The sequence below is a fragment of the Desmodus rotundus genome, chromosome 2 (genome assembly GCF_022682495.2).
Source record: "Desmodus rotundus isolate HL8 chromosome 2, HLdesRot8A.1, whole genome shotgun sequence".
Lineage (NCBI taxonomy): Eukaryota > Metazoa > Chordata > Mammalia > Chiroptera > Phyllostomidae > Desmodus > Desmodus rotundus.
In genome coordinates, this window is record NC_071388.1 from 43,529,920 (window position 1) to 43,549,222 (window position 19,303).

General features: G+C 36.1%; 1 protein-coding gene across 2 annotated transcripts in view; it reads left to right on the top strand.

The window, feature by feature from the left end:
- The window catches only part of VPS8 (VPS8 subunit of CORVET complex), a 259,421-nt gene that overhangs the window by 104,799 nt on the left and 135,319 nt on the right, over positions 1 to 19,303 (top strand). For both annotated transcript variants that reach the window (XM_071220589.1, XM_024564321.3), the window contains 6 exons: positions 622 to 711; positions 3,248 to 3,299; positions 10,914 to 10,956; positions 12,272 to 12,344; positions 12,643 to 12,762; positions 15,774 to 15,845. In XM_071220589.1, the coding sequence (XP_071076690.1) occupies positions 622 to 711; positions 3,248 to 3,299; positions 10,914 to 10,956; positions 12,272 to 12,344; positions 12,643 to 12,762; positions 15,774 to 15,845 (450 nt within the window). The remainder of the gene's footprint in view (positions 1 to 621; positions 712 to 3,247; positions 3,300 to 10,913; positions 10,957 to 12,271; positions 12,345 to 12,642; positions 12,763 to 15,773; positions 15,846 to 19,303) is intronic.

The window sequence follows — 19,303 nt, forward strand, 5'->3', positions numbered from 1 at the left end:
AGTTCCCAGTTACCATCTGTGCTTTGGCTGATATACGTGCATCCTTTAGGTCCTAGCTTAAATATGCTCCCTTAAGGATGACCTTCTGAATACTCCAGACCACATCAGGTTCTTTTATAACACTTATCACAGTTGTAAATGAATTATTTATGTAATTGAGTATCTTCCCTAAGTCACAGCTCACATGCCATTTTGTGTCCCTCCCTTCTTTTAGTTAGTGTCCAAGATGAGCGGAAGTTCTGTAAGGGCAGAGACTATGTCTGGGTTTGTCTTCTCCATCACTTTATTCCTAATGCCTAGGAGAGGACCTGCATATCGGTGTTTAGTAAATATTTGTAGGACTATTGACCAAAGGTAAAATTAATATAGAAAAAGAAAGAATAGAGACGAAATAAAATTAGCGGAGGATGTTTAAAAGTAGCTATTGAAAGTAGTATTGAACTTACAGCAGCTCTTACGATGGCCTTGTATTTGAATACTTCAAGGTCAATCTTTTTCAGAGAATGAACAAGAAAAATTAGGGAGGAGAATTCAAGATCTTCACCATTCTTAAAGGTCTAAGTGTAGTGATTGGTTAGACTTCTTGAATTGTATGGACCAAGCAACTTTTCCTTTTTACAGGTAGTTCTCATGTGTTGGGAAAATCGTCTATATGATGCTATGATCTATGTTTACAACAGAGGCATGAATGAATTTATTAGTCCAATGGAGGTAAGACACTTCCTATGTCGGACACATATTTAATATTGTTTAATGATCTTCCCCTGTTCTCTATTTGCTTTGAATTGTTTCTCTTCTCATGCAATCATTTTAAAAATTTCTTGTAGATTTATTAGACTTGTATGCACTTGGGAATTTGTTAAGTAGTCTTTAATTTCATATTTTCTGCCATTGCTTTTTTATATTTGCATAATTAGGTATTTAAATCCTAGGAAACAATGTACAAAATTAAAAGTAATGCATGCCTGTTAGACTTCAATTTTTTTTTTGAAGAATTTTTGGTACTGTAGTAGCTTTTCCAAAAGATATTAGAAAGTTATAATATATGTAGTTACTGTATACAGAAAATATAGTATTGAGTAACACTCTTTGTAGGTATCTTCTGCTGGGGGACAGCCCTGAAAATGTTTGGGGTCATGATTTGCTCATTGCTGATTTGCTTTTCCAAGTTTAGAATTTTATAGCATTCATTATGCAAGAATAATGTCTTATTCTCCTTACCATTAGAAAGGAGTATCTAAAGAGCATTTTACAAAGAAAAAAAGACAAATCCGTATCTACCTAGTTAGTTGCCTTATACAGGGTGAGGAAGAAGTAACGCCTGCTTGAGTGTGGTTGGCAGAGTATGTGAATGTCTCGCATGAGATGACAGCAGTTCGAATATTTCACCTAAAATGTCGTATGGAGTGCTTGAGTGTGATATTGTTATGTTACAGAATTCCATGCTTATGGTTTTGTAATAAAAGATTTTGTAATAGAGAAGTTATTTGACCCTGTATTTGAAGACAGAGTTATGGATCATGGAATGTACCCTGCCAGCCCATTGCTTTATTACAGTGACTAATCACCTGGCTCAGAAAAGCCAGGCATTTGCTGAAAGCATCCAGTAACTTTTTTGCATATTTAATGGCCATCCAAAACTCTCTTCAGTATTATTGTCAGCAGTAATTCCATGATAGATTAGTCTTCCGTAAACACTTTAGCTTGGTAGGTAAGTATCCCTCTAATTCATAACTCCTTCAGTTTTGTATGCACCTCTTCCCTTGGTCTGTTTACAAAATAGAGAGCTACAGCTCTATTCTCCTGCTTTTGACCCTGATTGTGTGTCAAGTATTTACACGTGAACCCCTATCATCTGCCTCCTCACCCAGCTGCAGTGCTTCCCTGAGAAAGGGCTGCCTCTCAGCCAGGGCCAGGGCCTCAATGCAGTAGAAATGTTTCCTGTCTCACTGCTAAAGCACAGTTAGGAAGAATTAATGCAGTTCCTGCTTTCTCTCAAAATAATTCCTAAAAACAGATTCCAATTTGATGCATTCTGTGTTGATAAAAATGATTGCTATTTTTTTGTTATTGTTGCTTTTGAAGATTTTGTTTTGTGTGGGTTTTTCATTCTTCAAAATCTGGCTTGCGTTTGTACCTGTATGTCAAGGCATTGAGGTTGCCTTGTTTAGAGTAGTTTTCAAGTTTAATGACTTTCAGCAGGAGCCTGGTATTTGCTATTAAATAGTTATTTTGAGATTTTAGCAGTGGGAGGTTAGATGCATTCTATAATTTCTCTTATACTTCTCTGCCTATAAAGAAATCTCTTTTCAGTGTTTAAAGTTTAATTATTTTAATACTTAAAGAGGTATAAATTAAGGGGAGGTGTCCTGTCTTTTGAAATTTTTTAGAATGAAAAACAGTCATCACATTTGAGATGACTACTGTAGTCTCTGAAATTCTTTCGTTCTAGTTTTAGCTGCCCTGAAGTAAAGTAGTGCCTCATGTTGAGTGGAAAAACTTCCTTTGTCAATTTAGGTTGTCCCAGTGGTGGTGGGAGGGCTGTGAATTAACTGACAATAGGAGAAAAGACAAGGTTTATTTACTTATGTACTGAGAGCGTACAGTAATGAGTAACTCAGTGCTTAGCCAGAGGTGAGAATACGGTAGGTTTAACAAAACATTTTGTGGGGAGGGATTTCGAGCTTTATGGAAAAGTATAGATGGTTTATTGGGCTTTTCGATGCTAATGTACAGCTGCATTTGCACTTTCCAATGCTAAGGGTCAGTCTTCTCTGAAACAGAAATCTCCCTTTCAGGAAGGCCGCTTAGTTTTGCCATTAATCTTACCATATTTTCAGAGGCTCTGCTTAAATCGAGATGATGTTTCTTCCTGTGGCTGCTGATTGTTCAGATGTTTTCAGTTTAAAGTAATCTTCATTACTATTTTGGTGGATTATTAATCCCTTCGCTTTCTGGTTTTTAAGAAACCTAAGGATATCTTATGTCAGAATTATAACCTCAAAAAAGACCTTCATCGAGCTGATATCTATGAAATGGCTTCTGTCAGTGAGGAGTACAACAGCGGTTGTCTCCCAGTGATTCTTCTCCAACAGCTGTGTCTACGTCCACGTCTTATATTTAATCTTAGCAGCGTATGACTAATTCAATCAGAGAAAGGTGCTTAATGATGTAAGAGTATTATCTTTTTAAAAATATTCTTTTTAAAAAACGATGGTGATTGTTTATCTGTTTGATTTTCTCGCAGAAACTTTTCAAAGTCATTGCTCCTCCTCTGAATGCAGGAAAGACACTAACAGGTATTTTCTAAGCCTTAATTGTTTTCTTTTTCATATTTTGAAGGTATTACTTAAATATTGTAAAATTCACCAATTTTACCAGTTTAAATTTTGGTAATTGTATATAATCATGTAACCACCACAATTAAATGATGGAAGTAACTGTGTACACAGTTCCTTCACACTAAAAAGTTTCCTCCTGCCCCTTTGTGCTCTGTTCTTAGCTGACAGTCCTACCTTCAGACAATCACTGATTCCTTTCTGTCACACATTTCATGTAACTGGAATCCTAGAGTATGTAATCTTTGGTGTTCTATTTCTTTCATTTAGCATGTTCTGGAGATTCATCCATGTTGTTGCATGTATTAAAATTTCATTCCCGTTTACTGCTGAGTGGTATTTCATGAATTGGAATACCATCATTTCTTTATCCATTTACCAGCTGATGGGCATTTGAGTTGCCTCCAGTTTGGAGCTATTATAAGTAATGCTACAACATTTATGATGAGTTTTGTTTTTAATTAAACTTTTTATTGTAAGGAAATTAGAGATTCACATGCAGTTATAAGAAGTAACACAATGGATCCCATTTACTCTTTATTCATTTTTCCCAGTGATAACATCTTGCAAAAGTAAAGCACAATATCACAACCAGATATTCACATAGATAAAATCAAGATATAGAACAGTTTCATCACCATAGATATCCCATATGTTGCCCTATTACCTGTCACTGATCCCTAGCTAGGAATACATTTTTATGTGGGCATATGCATCCATTTTCTTGGGCAGCTACCTAGAATTGGAATGGGTGGATTTTATGGTAAATTATGTTTTACTTTCTAAAGTACTGCTATATAGTTTTTCAAAATGGTTGTAGCATTTTTCATTCCTATCATCAATATATGAGAATTCCATGTATGGGTTGCTCCATATCTGTGTGAGCACTTGATACAATCTTTTTTAAATTTTTGTTTATTGATGAGAGAGAAACATTGATTTGTTATTCCACTTATCTATGCATGCATTGGTTGCTTCTCGTATGTGCCCTGACCAGAGATCAAACCTGCAACTTTGGCACATCAGGATGATGCTCCAACCAGCTAAGCTACCTGGCCAGGCCAGTGCTGTCAATCTTTTTAAGTCTCCTAAAAATTTTAGCAACTTTACTGGCTGTATGGCATCTCATTGTGATTTTTACTTTTATTTCCCTGATAGTGATGCTGAGCATCCTTTCATGGGCTATTGCCCATTCACATAACTTCTTTGGTGAATTGTCTTTTTAAGTCTTGAACACTTTTTTGAGGGGTAGGGTCCAGGCATTATTTAACTTTGTATTATTGCGTTTCAGGAGTTCCGAGTGAGTGAACTCCCACCAGAACCTATAAAGTTCTTTATGTAGTCTGGACACAAGCTCTTTTTAAGAATATGTTTTGCAAAAATTTTCTCCCAGTCTGTAGTTTACCTTTTTGTTTTCTTAACCATGTTTTTCAAAGAACAAAAGTTTTTAATCTTTATAAAGTCCCTCTTGTTCACTTTTTCTTATGTAGTTTAGACTTTTGGTATTCTGTTTAAGAAATCTTTGTCCAAAAACAGCATTAAAATACAAAGAGAACCAACAGTATGGGAAAACATATTGGCAATGAAACCTCAGACAAGGGCCTGATCTCCAAAATATATAAAGAACTCACACATCTGCACTCCAAGAAGACAAACAACCCAATTTAAAAATGGGCAAAGGACTTGAACAGACAATTCTCCAAGGAAGACATACAGAGGGCCCAGAGACATATGAAAAGATGCTCAGCATCACTAGCCATCAGAGAGATGCAAATTAAAACCACAATTGAGGTACCATCTCACACCGGTTAGAGTGGCCAATATAAACAAATCAACAAACAAATGTTGGAGAGGATGCGGAGAAAAGGGAACCCTAGTGCACTGTTGGTGGGAATGCAGACTGGTGAGGCCACTGTGGAAAACAGTGTGGAAATTTCCTCAGAAAACTAAAAATGGAACTGCCCTTTGACCCAGCAATTCTGCTGCTGGGATTATACCCTAAGAACCCTGAAACACCAATCCAAAAGAACCTATGCACCCCAATGTTCATAGCAGCACAATTTACAATAGCTAAGTACTGGAAGCAACCTAAGTGCCCGTCAGCAAACGAGTGGATCCAAAAACTATGGTATATTTACACAATGGAATTTTACGCAGCAGAGAGAAAGAAGGAGCTTATACCCTTTGCAACAGCATGGATGGAACTAGAGAGCATTATGCTAAGTGAAATTAGCCAGATGGCGAGGGACAAATACCATATGATCTCACCTTTAACTGGAACATAATCAACAGAAGAAAAAAGGAAACAAAATGTAACCAGAGACATTGAAGTTAAGAACAATCTAACAATAGTCAGGGGGGAGTGGGGAGGGGACAGTGAGGAGAGGGGATTACAGGAACTACTATAAAGGACACATGGACAAAATCAAGGGGGAGGGTGGAGGTGGGGGAGGGAGGTGGGTTCAACTGGGGTGGAGTGGAGGGATGGGGAGAGGGGGCACACAACTGTAATTGAATAACAATAAAAAAACAAAAAAGAAAAAAAAAGAAATCTTTATCCAATTCAGTGTCATAAGTATTTCCTTCTGTTTATTTCTTCTAGAAATTTGGTAGTTTTAGTACTTGCATTTAGGTCTGTAATCCATTTTGAGTTAATTTTCATATATGATGCAAAATCAGGTTCAAGGAATATTTTCCCTAGACCTATCAGTTGTTTCTTTACCACTTTTTGAAAAGATTATCTTGTTTCCATTGAATTACTTTGACACCTTTTTGTCAAAAAATTTTAACAAAATAGATTTTTTAAATCAATTGGCCTTGTAAGTGTGGTTCTGTTTTTGTGTTCTCTGTTATATTCAATTGATCTGTATGTTTATATTTATGCCAATAATATACTACCTTAATTATTGTAGCTTAAGAATGAGTCTTAAAGTCAGGTACCTTAATTTCTCCAACTTAGTTTTTCGTTTTCAAAATTGGCTTACCTAGCGTGAAATTTAAAATCAGCTCATTAGTTATTTTAAAAAGTTTATTAGAATTAGTTTGGGATTGCATTGACTCTGTAGATTAATTTGGGGAGGATTGCCATCTTAACACTACTGAGCCCTCTAATTATGAGTATGGTATGTTTCTCCAACTGTTTTGGTCTTTTAAAATTAGTTTGTTTTCTCAAAATGCAGAAAGGCAGCTGGAATTTTGATAAGGATTGCTCTGAATGGGTGGATGAATTTGGGAAGTGTTCCTATTTTAACATTATTAAGTCTTCCTATCAGTGAACACAGCATGTCTTTTCATTTATTTAGGTCTTGTTTTTTCAATGATGTTTTGCAGTTTTCAGTGGACAAGTCATATACTTATTTTGTTGAATCTATTTCTAAGTATTTTATTTATTTTGATGCTATTGTAAATGGTTTTTAATTTCAGTTTTGGAATGTTTATTGCTAGTGTATAAAAATAAAATTGATTTTTGTACATTGATCTTATGTCCTGCATTCTTGCTGAATTCATTTATTCTAACTTTAATGGAGTTTTTAGAATTTTCTAAATGTACAAAATCATGTCATCTGTAAGTAGAGATAGTTTTACTTCTTCCTCTCTCATATGCATTTCTTTTATTATTTATTTCTTCCCTAATTGGCTTCTCTAGAATTTCCAGAACAGTGTTGAACAGAAATAGCAAGAGTGAACATCCTTATCTTTTTCCTGACCTAAGGGAGAAAGAAAGCATTTGGTCTTTCACCATTAAATGTGATGTTAAGTGTGGGTTTTTCAGAGATGGCCTTATCAGTTTGAGGTAGTGTCCTTCTCTTCGTAGTTTACTGAGTGTTTTTAACATGAAAGAGTTGGATTTTATGAAATGCTTTTTCTGCACCTATTAGGATAATCTTGTGGGTTTTGCCCTTAATCAATATATTCTTTATTGATATGTTCTATAAGATAAGTTGAATTTTGTACGTTAAGCCAATCTTACATTCTCGGGATAATCCCACTTGGTCATGGTGTATATATATGTATTTTACATGTTGCTTATATTGAGTTTGCTAGTATTTTCTTTCAAAAATTTTTGTGTCTGTATTCATAAAGGAAACTGTTCTATTGTTTTCTTTTCATATTTTTTTCTGGTCTTATTATCAAGTATACTTGATATTTTGGTAGACTTGCCTCATATAATGAGTTGGAAGTTTTCTTTGGAAGAGTTTGTGAAGGATTGGTGTTAATTCTTTCAGTGTTTGGTAGACTTCATTAATAAAGCCATGTGAGGATATTCTTTGTTGGAAGTATTAAAATTACTAATTTGGTCTCTGCTTGTTGTGTCTACGCAGATTATCTACTCCTTCTTGAGTCGGTTTGGTAACGTTTCATCTGTGTTATCTAATTTGCTGGCACATAGTGCTTATGGTATTCTCTTGGAATTTATTTGTGTAAGGTCAGTAGTGAGATCTCTTACGACTGCTTTTTGTAATTTGATTGTAATTTAATTTGATCTTCTTTTCTTGGTCTGTCTAGCCAAAGGTTTATCAATTTTGTTGGTATTTTCAAAAAACCAATTTTAATTTTATTGATGTTCTTTATTTTTCTTTCCTCTTTTATTTATTTCAATCTTTATTCACTGTATTTTGCTTTGGGTTTAATTTGCTCTTTTTTGTTTCTTGAGGTGGAAATTTAGATTATTGATTTAAAATCTGTTTTTTTTTTTAAATAGATTTTTACAGCTACAAATAACTCTCTGAGCAGTGCTTTTGCTGCATCCTGTAAATTTTGGTATGTTGTATCTTCATTTTCATTCATCTCAAAGTATTTTCTAATTTCTCTTGGGATATTGGTTATTTAGAAGTATGTTGTTTAATTTCCACATACTTGTGAATTCTCACTTTTTCTTCTGATGCTGATTTCTAATTTCATTCCATCATGGCCAGAGAACATACTTTGTATAATTTCTGTCTTTTTAAATTTATTGAAATTTGTTTTATAGCTTCAACATATGGTGTATTCTGAAGAATGTTCCATGTGCTCTTGAAAATATGTTGAATGTATTTTACTGTTGATTAGAGTGTTCTATAGATGTTTGTTAGGTCTTGTTGGCTAGTTCTGTTCAAGGCTTCTATTTCTTGTTCATCTGCTAATTTTTCTATCCATTATTGATAGTGCAGTATCAAAGTCTCCAAATATTGAATTGTCCATTTCTCACTTCATGAGTTTTTGCTTTGTTTTATTTTGGAATTTTAAATGCTCCTGCAGGCAGTTTATAGTTCAAGGTGCCTTGACCTTCACTTACTGCCTGCTTGTGCAGAGCCTCTAAGTCAGCCATAGGTTATAGATGAGGGCTTTTTGGGGTCTTTCCTGGGCACATACGTGCAAGGCCCTGTACACACACGGCCCTGTACACACACCTGCCCTTCTAGAATTTCAAAAATGTCTTGGGACTTTTGATGCCCCATGTAGTCCTCCCATTCTCCTTTTAAGTTTTTTCGTGAGTCTCTTTTTAGTCTCTTCTGGAAGCACTGCCTGTGGCACTTGTAAAGTTTATCAACTGCCCTGATTGTCTTTGACAAATGTCCTGAAGACAGTGTTGTTTGTATAGAGTAGGTTCATTTCAGGCTCTCATGCAGAGTTCAGGGGCTTAGAGAAGTGGAGACAGGGGGTGTGCAAATGCATCACCATTACTTGTGGCTTTTAGTGTTGGACTGAGTGCAGTCTGTGTGACAAGCACAGTAGCAGCGGGGGACTCGTTGGGAAAATCAGCACTCTTTCTGGTTGGGGAACTACAGAAAAGCAGTTAAGAATATGAACAAGTTAACACACCATTAAGGAATTACAGGTTAAAAGAATAGTGGGATCCAGTACACACACACCTAAAAGAACAGCCAAAGTCTGCTACATTGACAGCACTGAATGCTGACCACGATGTGGTGCAGCAGAAATTCTCACTTATTGCTGATGAGAATGCAAAATGGTATGGCTGCTGTGGAAGTCAGTTTGGTGATTTCTTACAAAACTAAACTTATTCTTACCATACAATCCAGCAATTGCTCTCTTTGGTATTTACCCAAATGATTTATAAACTTATGTCCACACAAAAACCTGGACACAGATGTTTATAGCAGTTTTCTTCATAATTAACAAGATTTGCAAGCAACCAACATGCTCATTAGTAAATGAGTGGATGAATGAACTGTGGTGTATCAGACAATGGAATATTATTCAGCACTAAAAAGAAATGAGCTATCAAGCCATGAAAAGACATGAGGGAAACATATGCATATTCCTAAGTGAAAGAAGATAATCTGAAAAGGCTGCATACTGTATGATCCTAGTTATATGATATTGCAGAAAGGGCAAAACTGTGGAGACAATAAAAGGATCAGCGTTTGCTAGGCATTAGTGGGGAGGGAGGGATGAACAGGCAGAACACTGAACTTTTAGGGCAGTGAAACTATTCTGTATGGTACTATAGTGGTGGATACATGTCATCATGTATTCGTCAAAGCCTATAGAATGTACACCACTAAGACTGAACCCTAATGTAAACTGTGGACTTTGGGTGATAATGACGTGTCAGCGTAGTCCAGCGGCGATACGAAATGTACTGCTCTGCTGCAGGATGGTGGCAGTGGGCGTGATTGTGGTGCGGCGATGTGCATGGGGGTGTACAGGCGTCTTTATACCTCTCTCTCATTTTTGTTGTGTACCTGACTTAAACTTATCTAAAAGTAAAGTTTATTAATTTAAGAAACATTCTGAATTGAAGCAGGATGTGATTATTCATTTAATTTTGAGCAATTTAAGTTTATTTGTACTCATAACAATACAGAGTATTTATAAAAGATTACTGATTAAATAAGAGATGTACACTTGTATTATGTCCCATATTCATATGTCAAAAATGGGACCTTCAGCTCATCGTTACTACCAACCACAACTCCCCATGATCAGCACACAACACAGGCTACTGCTACTTCACCCACTGTTGGTGCTTCTACTCCATTCTGTTGCCCATGACTGCTTGGTGTAAAACTTGGTCTAATTATATTTCTAATTTCTTTTAACCAAGAAATAGGTTTATATTACTAGATGGCAGAATCTTACATTTAGACCTACCTTAGAATACAGAGGGTCACAAAGATCATTTAATCTCTCTCAAGCGTTTCTGTACAATGGTCCTCTCAGCCCTAGAGCACTATACGTGGTAAGAGCCCTGTTACAAATGAGAAGCCTTTGTAGTTATGCCTTAATATTAATTAATTGGTCATGATCTATAATTGGTCAACACACCTCCTGCTCTATACCTTCCCCAGCCTCAAGCTATTGGTTGAGCCAACAATACATAGATCTCTACCCTCAGAGCTATTTCTTCTTCGTGTACCACCAAATGACTCATCGACTTTTGTGTCTGGAAAAGGATCTAACGGGAATTCTAAAAATAATAATTAAAGTGGTCTTGTCTCAGTTATCTGTTACTTGGGGATATACTTACTTTACCTTAAATGCTAAATTTTATATTTTTATTTCCACATAATAATTATATTTCTGAAAAGATTTGAGGGAGAATTGCTGAAGATACTTTTTCTATTTTAGATGAGCAAGTTGTTATGGGCAACAAGCTTCTTGTATACATTAGGTAAGAGATTTTTTTTATCTGTTTATCTCTGTTACACTCCTGTAGTTACCCCTGTAATCTTAGGGCACCGTCATGTCTTATCTGTGTGGTGCTTTTCACGTGGAGCGGTGCTTCTCCACCGCGGCTGTGCGTGTCCCCTCTGCGTACTCTGTGAGTCATTCGGCAATGCCGAGAGACATTTTTGCTTGTCACAGCTGGGGCTGTGGGAGGTACCAGGGACGCTGCTAAACATCCTCCAGAGGATAGGGTAGTCCCCACAAGAAAGAATTGTCTCTCTCAAACTATCAACAGGACTGAGGCTGAGAAACCATGGTGTACGGTACTTTACTTTTACTACCAACAACTCTGTGGGATATGTGTAGTCTATATGCAATACCAGGGCAAGAGTTTTAAGTCATGAAAAACTTAGTGACAGTATTAAAACTGCTCCTCGAACAGAGTTCTTTGTAATAGACTATGCAGGCTCAGAATTGTGTCCTGATAGAACTCTTAGGCAGATAACTGGTTGCAAGGGTGGCCGGCAGGCAGGCAGCCAGGTGTCTGAACCTGCTAGGGCATCATCGTAGCTCCTCCCTAGTGTCAGAGTTAAATTTGAGACCTATTTCATACTTTAAACTTCTTAGAATACACTGGTATCCAGCTGTCTCTAATATAACACTCAAAATTGATGACTAGTTTAAAGAGGTTTAAATTCACACACCTCCACTCCACCAAAAAAAGATTCAGAAAAAAATGAGAGTATATTCAGAAGGCGTTTTTGTAATTCAGCCCACAAGGCAAGTCATTAGCCACAAGGAAGATCTGATTCAGAGGTAAAACTGTGCAATTAATTTCTCATGAGATTCTAAGTCTTCCTGAAGGCTTGTCTGATTGCAGACACTTTCCAGACATTTTTTAGCCTAGCTAATTCCCCATCAGTAATCACCATTCTTAGAGCCACTGGTTTAAAAGGCTCTGAGAACATCAGGCTTTCAATAGGTAAACCCTAGTTTAATGCTGCCATAGGCTTTTTTGTAGATGCTGGGTACGTGATTTTAGACAGTCTCTTCTTAACCCTATTCGCCCCTTTAGTGCAGCTTGGGTTTTTCTTTAAAAAATAAGAAATGTGACGTAGTCACAGATATGTTACTTCACCACCATCCTTGTCACCCACATTCTCTGAACTGGCTCTCATCTTGATCTGGGTTTAAATTTGACTTAACTGACAAAAACTGAGCCTACTTAAACATCAAACTAGTATCGTGGGTTTGAGAAACAATGTGTTAACTGGGAAGTTAGCTCATAACAAATCCCCAAATCTATTCTTTTCTTCTAGCTGTTGTCTAGCAGGTCGTGCCTATCCCCTTGGTGACATCCCTGAAGATCTTGTTCCATTGGTTAAAAACCAGGTTGGTGCTATTTTCACAGCAGTTTTACCATCTATGCCTCTTGTTAAGGTGCACTGAAGACAAACTGTATTGAGGGTTACACACGGGGCAGAGCAGTCTATTAGTTATAATAGGAGAGAGCCTACATGCCATCACTGAAGCCAATAATTATAGCTGAGAGAGGTTATAGAAGCTATAAAATAGTGGTGCTTTAAAGTACATTCAACCTGCCTCTATTTTGTCCAAATGGGAATCAATGCTTCAGCAAAACACTTTGCAAGGTGAGAAAATAATCAACTTTTATTTTTCAACTTGGCAGGTTTTTGAATTTCTAATTCGCCTGCATTCAGCAGAAGCTTCCCCTGAGGAAGAAATCTATCCCTATGTTCGGACTTTGCTACATTTTGACACAAGAGAATTTCTAAATGTATTGGCATTGGTAAGAGATAACATGATTTTTAAAGTGTTTTAAAAGCCAGAATGATAATATTTTTTTAAAGAAAGACAAATAATAATCCTTATACAGGTACTATTTTTATGCCCTAGCAGTTAAGTCGAGGTTTCAAATGTTTGACTTTGTTGTGCCACTCAATATTTTCTAATTCTTTATCTCCCACCCTTACTTCCCCCCTCTTCTTTCCCTTCATTCCCTTCTCCTCCTTCTTCTCCCTCCTCCCTCCCTCTCTCGTCTCTGTCTCGCTTTCATCTCTTTCTAACACATTCTTATCAAAAAGTTGAAGAAAGCAGGGTTCAATGTGGTGCGCCTTTGATTTCATACATTGTAGTAGTTGACATACGAAATATGGAAGAAGGCCCTAAAGGACGTGTGGTGGTGGTGGTGACAGCTGGGATGGAGCGTGGATGTTTCCTGCTGAGAAAAATATCCTTCTGCATGTTTAATTAAAGATGGATTGGGATAAGCCAGGTTTTCTGTGAAAATGTCCCCAGAAAAATAGTATGTAAAACATATCATGTCTTTCCAAAAAATACTATTGTAGTTGTTTTTTAAAAGCTTTTGATAACACAGACAGTGATTATATAATAATGTTTAGTGCAGCATCGGGCTCACAAATGTATAAAACACAAATATTGTGTATGCACAATATTCGAAGAAAATCATAAGGAAGACACAAATATTGTATATGCAGGATATTTGGAAAACGAATTCTGGTACATCTGAATCTTAAGAGTGATTACCTCTGCGAGATGGGGCAAATTTCTCCAATGAGTATGAAGTATTTTTGTAAGTTGAATAATATAATAAACTCTTAAATGAAAAAGTAAGTGTGCATGAGAAGATTAACATCCCAATTATGTCATACTTGGAATTAGTTTAATCTGAAAAGCCGACTTCAGAAGTAGTAACTTTAATTGCATGGGAAGGAAAAAGTTGAAGGAAAAAGACACTTGGAAGTGGAAGTGATCTAGTGGGTTTAGGAGATTTTAGACATCCAGAAAACACAAGTAACTTGGTGTTTGGCATGTAGGGGATGGGATGCACAGGGAATGTGGGGCAGGGGCTTTGGAAAGAGTGGTAGAAAACAATAAGAAATTTTACCTAATTTTCATTTTATAAGGGCTGTGGTGTCACTGCAGATCATTTGGAATTATACTGATGTTTGAATTACGACATTAGGATTGATAGTAAGGCTGCAATACAATTGCATTTGTTTGACAAATATTCGAGTGCTTAGTTTATCACACATACTATACTAACTAGGGGTACACCCTGGGCCCACAGGATGTAAACCCTTCCCTTATGGAGGGAGAGGATCCAGACTTGTCTATAAGTAATTACAGCACAGTATAATAACACATGCCATTAGAGATGCTGGGGAAACACTTAAGAGGGAAATCTAATGGAGGTTTTGGGAGTTTCTTGGATAAAATAATGTCCACACTGAGTCTCAAAGGATGAGGAGAAGCTAGTCGGGTTAAGGTTAGGGGAAGATATTCTAGGCAGTAGGATAGAATACGTGAAAACCTCCACGGTTTTGTGTTTTAGTTGATAGAACTTGTTAGCAGATAGTAACTTCCATTTGTGCCTGCAGAGTCGCACTTTGGCAAGCTGGGATGGGGGGATGTGTGTGTGAGTGTGTGCATGTTTCTCGTAAACCTCAGGACAGACCTGAGAGACTTTCCAGCCCATTTTTCTGTCTTTAGGCAGGATCATGTTTAACCCACTTAAACATCATATTTCCTGTTTGAGCTTTCCAGAGTAGGAGTTCTACAGTCTTGATAACTTGATCATTTTAGCATTTCTCAAGTAAGTGGCAGCACAGCAGTCTAGCTGAGGAAAAAGATTTTTAAGAAACAATTTTATTTTTTCTGTAGCTAACTAGACAAATCAGTAATTTCTTTGAAGTGCTTATGGTATGTCAGACAAGAGAAAGGAAGGAAGAGCATGCTAATAGACCAGCATGAGCCAAAGGCACTTTGGTGAGGTTGGGGAAGTTCAGAGCCCATTTGAAGAACAGCAAGTATTCTGGTTTGAATGTAACTCTGATGTAATCTTGAAAGTTCATGGCTGTGAAATTCCTTCTTTTTTTTTTTTTTTAACTCTATTGGCACAATATGGAATCTATTTCCTTGTTTCAGGAAAATAAGCAGTAAATTATTGCTATGTGAATTTAAACATTTCAAGAGCCAAATGTGCTAAGTGAAAACCATAGGAAAGATTTTCAAATCTTTCATCATTCTTATTATTCAATAAATAACTTCTCTTAAACTTTTTGAGTGAATTCAATTTCAGTTCCTTCATGTATGCATCCTCTAGGTACTAGGTATTTTCAGAATCAAGTGCCGTCATTTACTTTGTTGCATGTTCTACTCAAAATACATTTGGCTGTACTTGAGCAGAGACATAAAATAGTAAGTGCTATACTTGGCAGTGTTTTGAAAATAGGATACTTATTCCTTGGATGTAGGCTTGAGTATTTTAACATTATGACAGTTTTCCTATAATAATTTTTTATAAATATCTTTGAACATCATTTTTTTCTTAGTTGTCATGACAGTTATTTTTCATGACAGTGGATGAACTGCGTCTCAGTCATTATTTCCAAACACGAGTGGGGTGGTGGCTGACGGTTCGAGATGCGTTTCATTATTCTCAGAGCCTTGGTCACAAGTCGACCCTTGCCATCAGTGTTCTTTCTTTTTCATTGCCTATAACCTCTGCCTTCTCAAATCATGCTTTGGGTGTATGACAGTCACTATGTTTTTATACTTTTTTGTCTATTTTAAAGTCTCAGAATACTGTGCAGTGTTAATGCTATGTCCTTCTACTTAACTCACTAAAAATATCTTATTATTAAAGGTATTTAAGGAAAAACTTGAGGAATGCTTATCTTATTTGAGAATTTACCTGACTACTATTAAGAATTTAATATCCCGTTGCCTTCTAAAATTTGCAAATAATAATTATTTTAAAAAACTTCTCCCTTTTAGACTTTTGAAGATTTTAAAAATGACAAGCAAGCTGTAGAATACCAACAGCGTATTGTGGATATATTGTTGAAAGTAAGTATTCAAAGAATACATGCCTCTGTGTTGATGTTTTTATTAAGAAAATTGAATTGTTTTATAGCAAGTTCTAAAATAATCTTGTTTAATATGTTGCAATCATTTAAAAATTTTATTATGTCTTTGCCTTCAAAAGCTGAATGAAATACTAATCATTCAAAAAATTAATATATCTCCACTTTAGACTGTATATTAGGATAGAGAGTACCACTCTTAAAAAATGAATATTGTGATAATTGCTATGTTAGTATGATTACATGCAATAATAGGAAGCGACTTGAGAGTTCTTTGAGAAAATAATGGGAGCAATTTCCTTTTGCTTCATGCCAACATCACTGTGTTGAAGTTAGTGCCGTAGTTTCACCGTGATGCTGAGATGATGGGTGATGCTTAAGAACGATTTGAGGCCACAGACATGATCATCCCAGTCTAAATCTAACTAGGTTCAGTCCAAAGCTATTCTGAGATGCATGCTGTTGCTAATGAATGAGTGCAGAGACATTCTTTTCCTTTCCATCTGTACAGCTTTAACCAGGCCAGTTTCTTCTTGTAATTGAAAGCCTGGAATTTTTGTCCTGTTCATTTGTCTGTAAAATGAAGATTTATTCCTCATAGTGACTTTTAGATTATTTTGGACAACAGATCAATATGAAAATATTCTCTAGTTGTACATAACATTAATGAATTACATTTGTAATAGTTCTTTATAGTTTCCAAAGCACATTTTTATACATTATGTCATTTGAGCTATTTATTGACCTTGTGAGATGGGCAGTGATGAATATGAGACCAGGATTGCTAAGCGCCCCAGAAATGCCAGTTTGAGCCAGGTGACTAGTATGGAGATTTTACCTGGATTTCCAAAATACCTCCCTAAATGGTCTCTATACCTAATCTTGTCCTCTGATTTGTGATCTTGCCTTTCCTCTAATATTCTAATTACCTAATTATTACCTAATATTACCTAATATCGAGTTACCTAGTATTCTTCTATGGCTCCCCATTGGGTCAGGTGTAATTAAGTTCTGTTATGAGACAAAATTTAAATAACAGTTTATTTTGATGGGAATTCATTTTTTTCATATAAGTTTGGAGGTAGGCAACTGGATGTAGTACATAAGCTTTACAAACTTACCAGGAATGCAGACTGCTTTTCTTACTGGCCAAAATGGCTGCCCAGGCTCCAGCCATCATCTCTAGCCTGAATGCAGAAAGAGATGAAGATAGTCTTCCCTCTCTTTAAGAAAACTTCTTAAAAGTTTTGTACTACAATTCTCCTTACATCATGTTGATCAGAACTTAAATATATGACCCCTTAGCTGCTAAGAGAGACTGAGGAATGTACTCTGTATTGTGGGTGACTATGTGTTTAGCTAAATAAAGAGTTCTGTTTCTAAGTCAAGAGGGAAGAACAGATGTTGGAGCACGAGTCCTGGTTTCTACCATATCCATCTAAACTTTCAGTATGACATTCAAGATCCTTCTATATGTTTTGGTCCCTGACTACTACTCCATAACTGCTCCCCTCTCTTGCTGCCCTTCCCCATTGTATTATGAACTTCTCAAGCATATTAAATTATTGGAATTTACTGAACATTAGTGTTATCTTTATGGCTAATGTTCTTTGCATGAGTTTTCTTTTCATCCTGTCTTGCCTTTTTCTTCCCTTTCTCTGCCTGGCAAATTCTTAACAATTTTCTAATGTATAACTCATACATCATGCATGAGAAACTCTTAGACTCCTCTCCCACACTTCCAGTTTGATTAATTGCCCCTTCTCTGTGTTCATACAATGTTTTATGCTACACTTGGAACACTGCGTGGTAATTGTTTACATTTATTTTTCTTCCTGGACTTGAGCATCTTGTAGGTAGAGACTGTGAGGATTTGGGGTTTTTTTGTAATTTAATTATAGTTGACATACAATATTATATTAGTTTCAGGTGTACAACATAGTGACTCAGTATTTTTTACAATAGAAGATGATCACCATGATAAATCTAGTTACCATCTGTCACAAAGTTATTACAGTATTATTGACTACATTCCCTGTGCTGTACATCACATCCTCATCACTTACTTATTTTATAACTAGAAGTTTGTACCTCTTAATCCCCTTCATCTATTTTGCCTGTTCCCTTCACTCCCCAAACCCCTTTCTGCTAGCAGTCATCTGTTCTCTGTATCTGAAAGTCTGTTTCTGTTTTGTTTGGTTGGTTGGTTTGTTTTAATAGATTCTACATATAAGTGAAACATATGTCTTTCTATGATTTATTTCACTTACCATAATACCCCCTAGGTCTACCTATGTTGTCACAAATGGCAAGATTTCATTCTTTTTATGGCTGAGTAGTATTCCATTGTGTGTAAATGCACCACAGTTTCTGTATCTGTTTAGCCATAGATGCTTCCATATCTTGGCTATTGTAAATTATGCTGCAGTGAACGTGCGGTGCACATATCTTTTTCAAATTTGGGGTTTTGTTTTCTTAGGATAAATACCCAGAAGTGGAATTGATGGATTGCATGATAGTTTCATTTTTAATTTTTTGAGAACCCTCCATACTGTTTCTCATAGTGGCTGCACCATTTTATACTCCGACCAACAGTGCCTTAGTGTTCCCTTTTCTCCACATCTCGCCAATACTTGTTGTTTCTTGAATTTTTGAAAATAACTATTCCATTAGGTGTGAAGTGGTATCTCATTGTAGTTTTGATTATCATTTCCCTGATGATTATGATGTTGAACAGCTTTTCATGTGCCTGTTGTTTGAATTTCAGTGTGTCTTCTTTGGAAAAATGTCTGTTCATGTCCTCTGCCCTGACTTCTTAATATATGATTGTTTGCCTTTTTGATACTGAGTTATATGAATTGTTTATATATTTTGGATTTAACCCCTTATTAAATATATCTTTTGCAAATATCTTCTCATAGATTGCCTTTCATTTTGTTGATGGCTCCTTGTTATGCAAAAGCTTTTTAGTTTGAAGTAGTCTCATTTGTTTATTTTTGCTCTTGTTGCTCTTACCTGAGATGAGATATCTAGAGAAATATTGCTAAGACTGGTGTTTACCGCCTATGTTTTCTTCTAGGAGTTTTATGATTTTAGGTCTTACGTTAGTCTTTGAGTTAATTTTTTAATACATGGCCCAGTTTCATTCTTTTGCATGTAGCTGTCCAGTTTTCCCAACACCATTTACTGAAGGAACTATATTTGCTCCATTGTATATTCTTGTTTCCTTTGCTGTAGATTAATTGACCATATAAGTATGGTTTTATTTGTCTCTCTATTCTGTTCCATTGATCTGTGTGTCTGTTTTTTTGTGTCAGTGCCATAATGTTTGATTACTATAACTTTGTAGTATGTTTTGAAATAAAAAACATTATACCTCCAGCTTTGCTCTTCTTTCTCAAGATTGCTTTGCCTGTTTAGAGTCTTTTATGTTTCCAAATA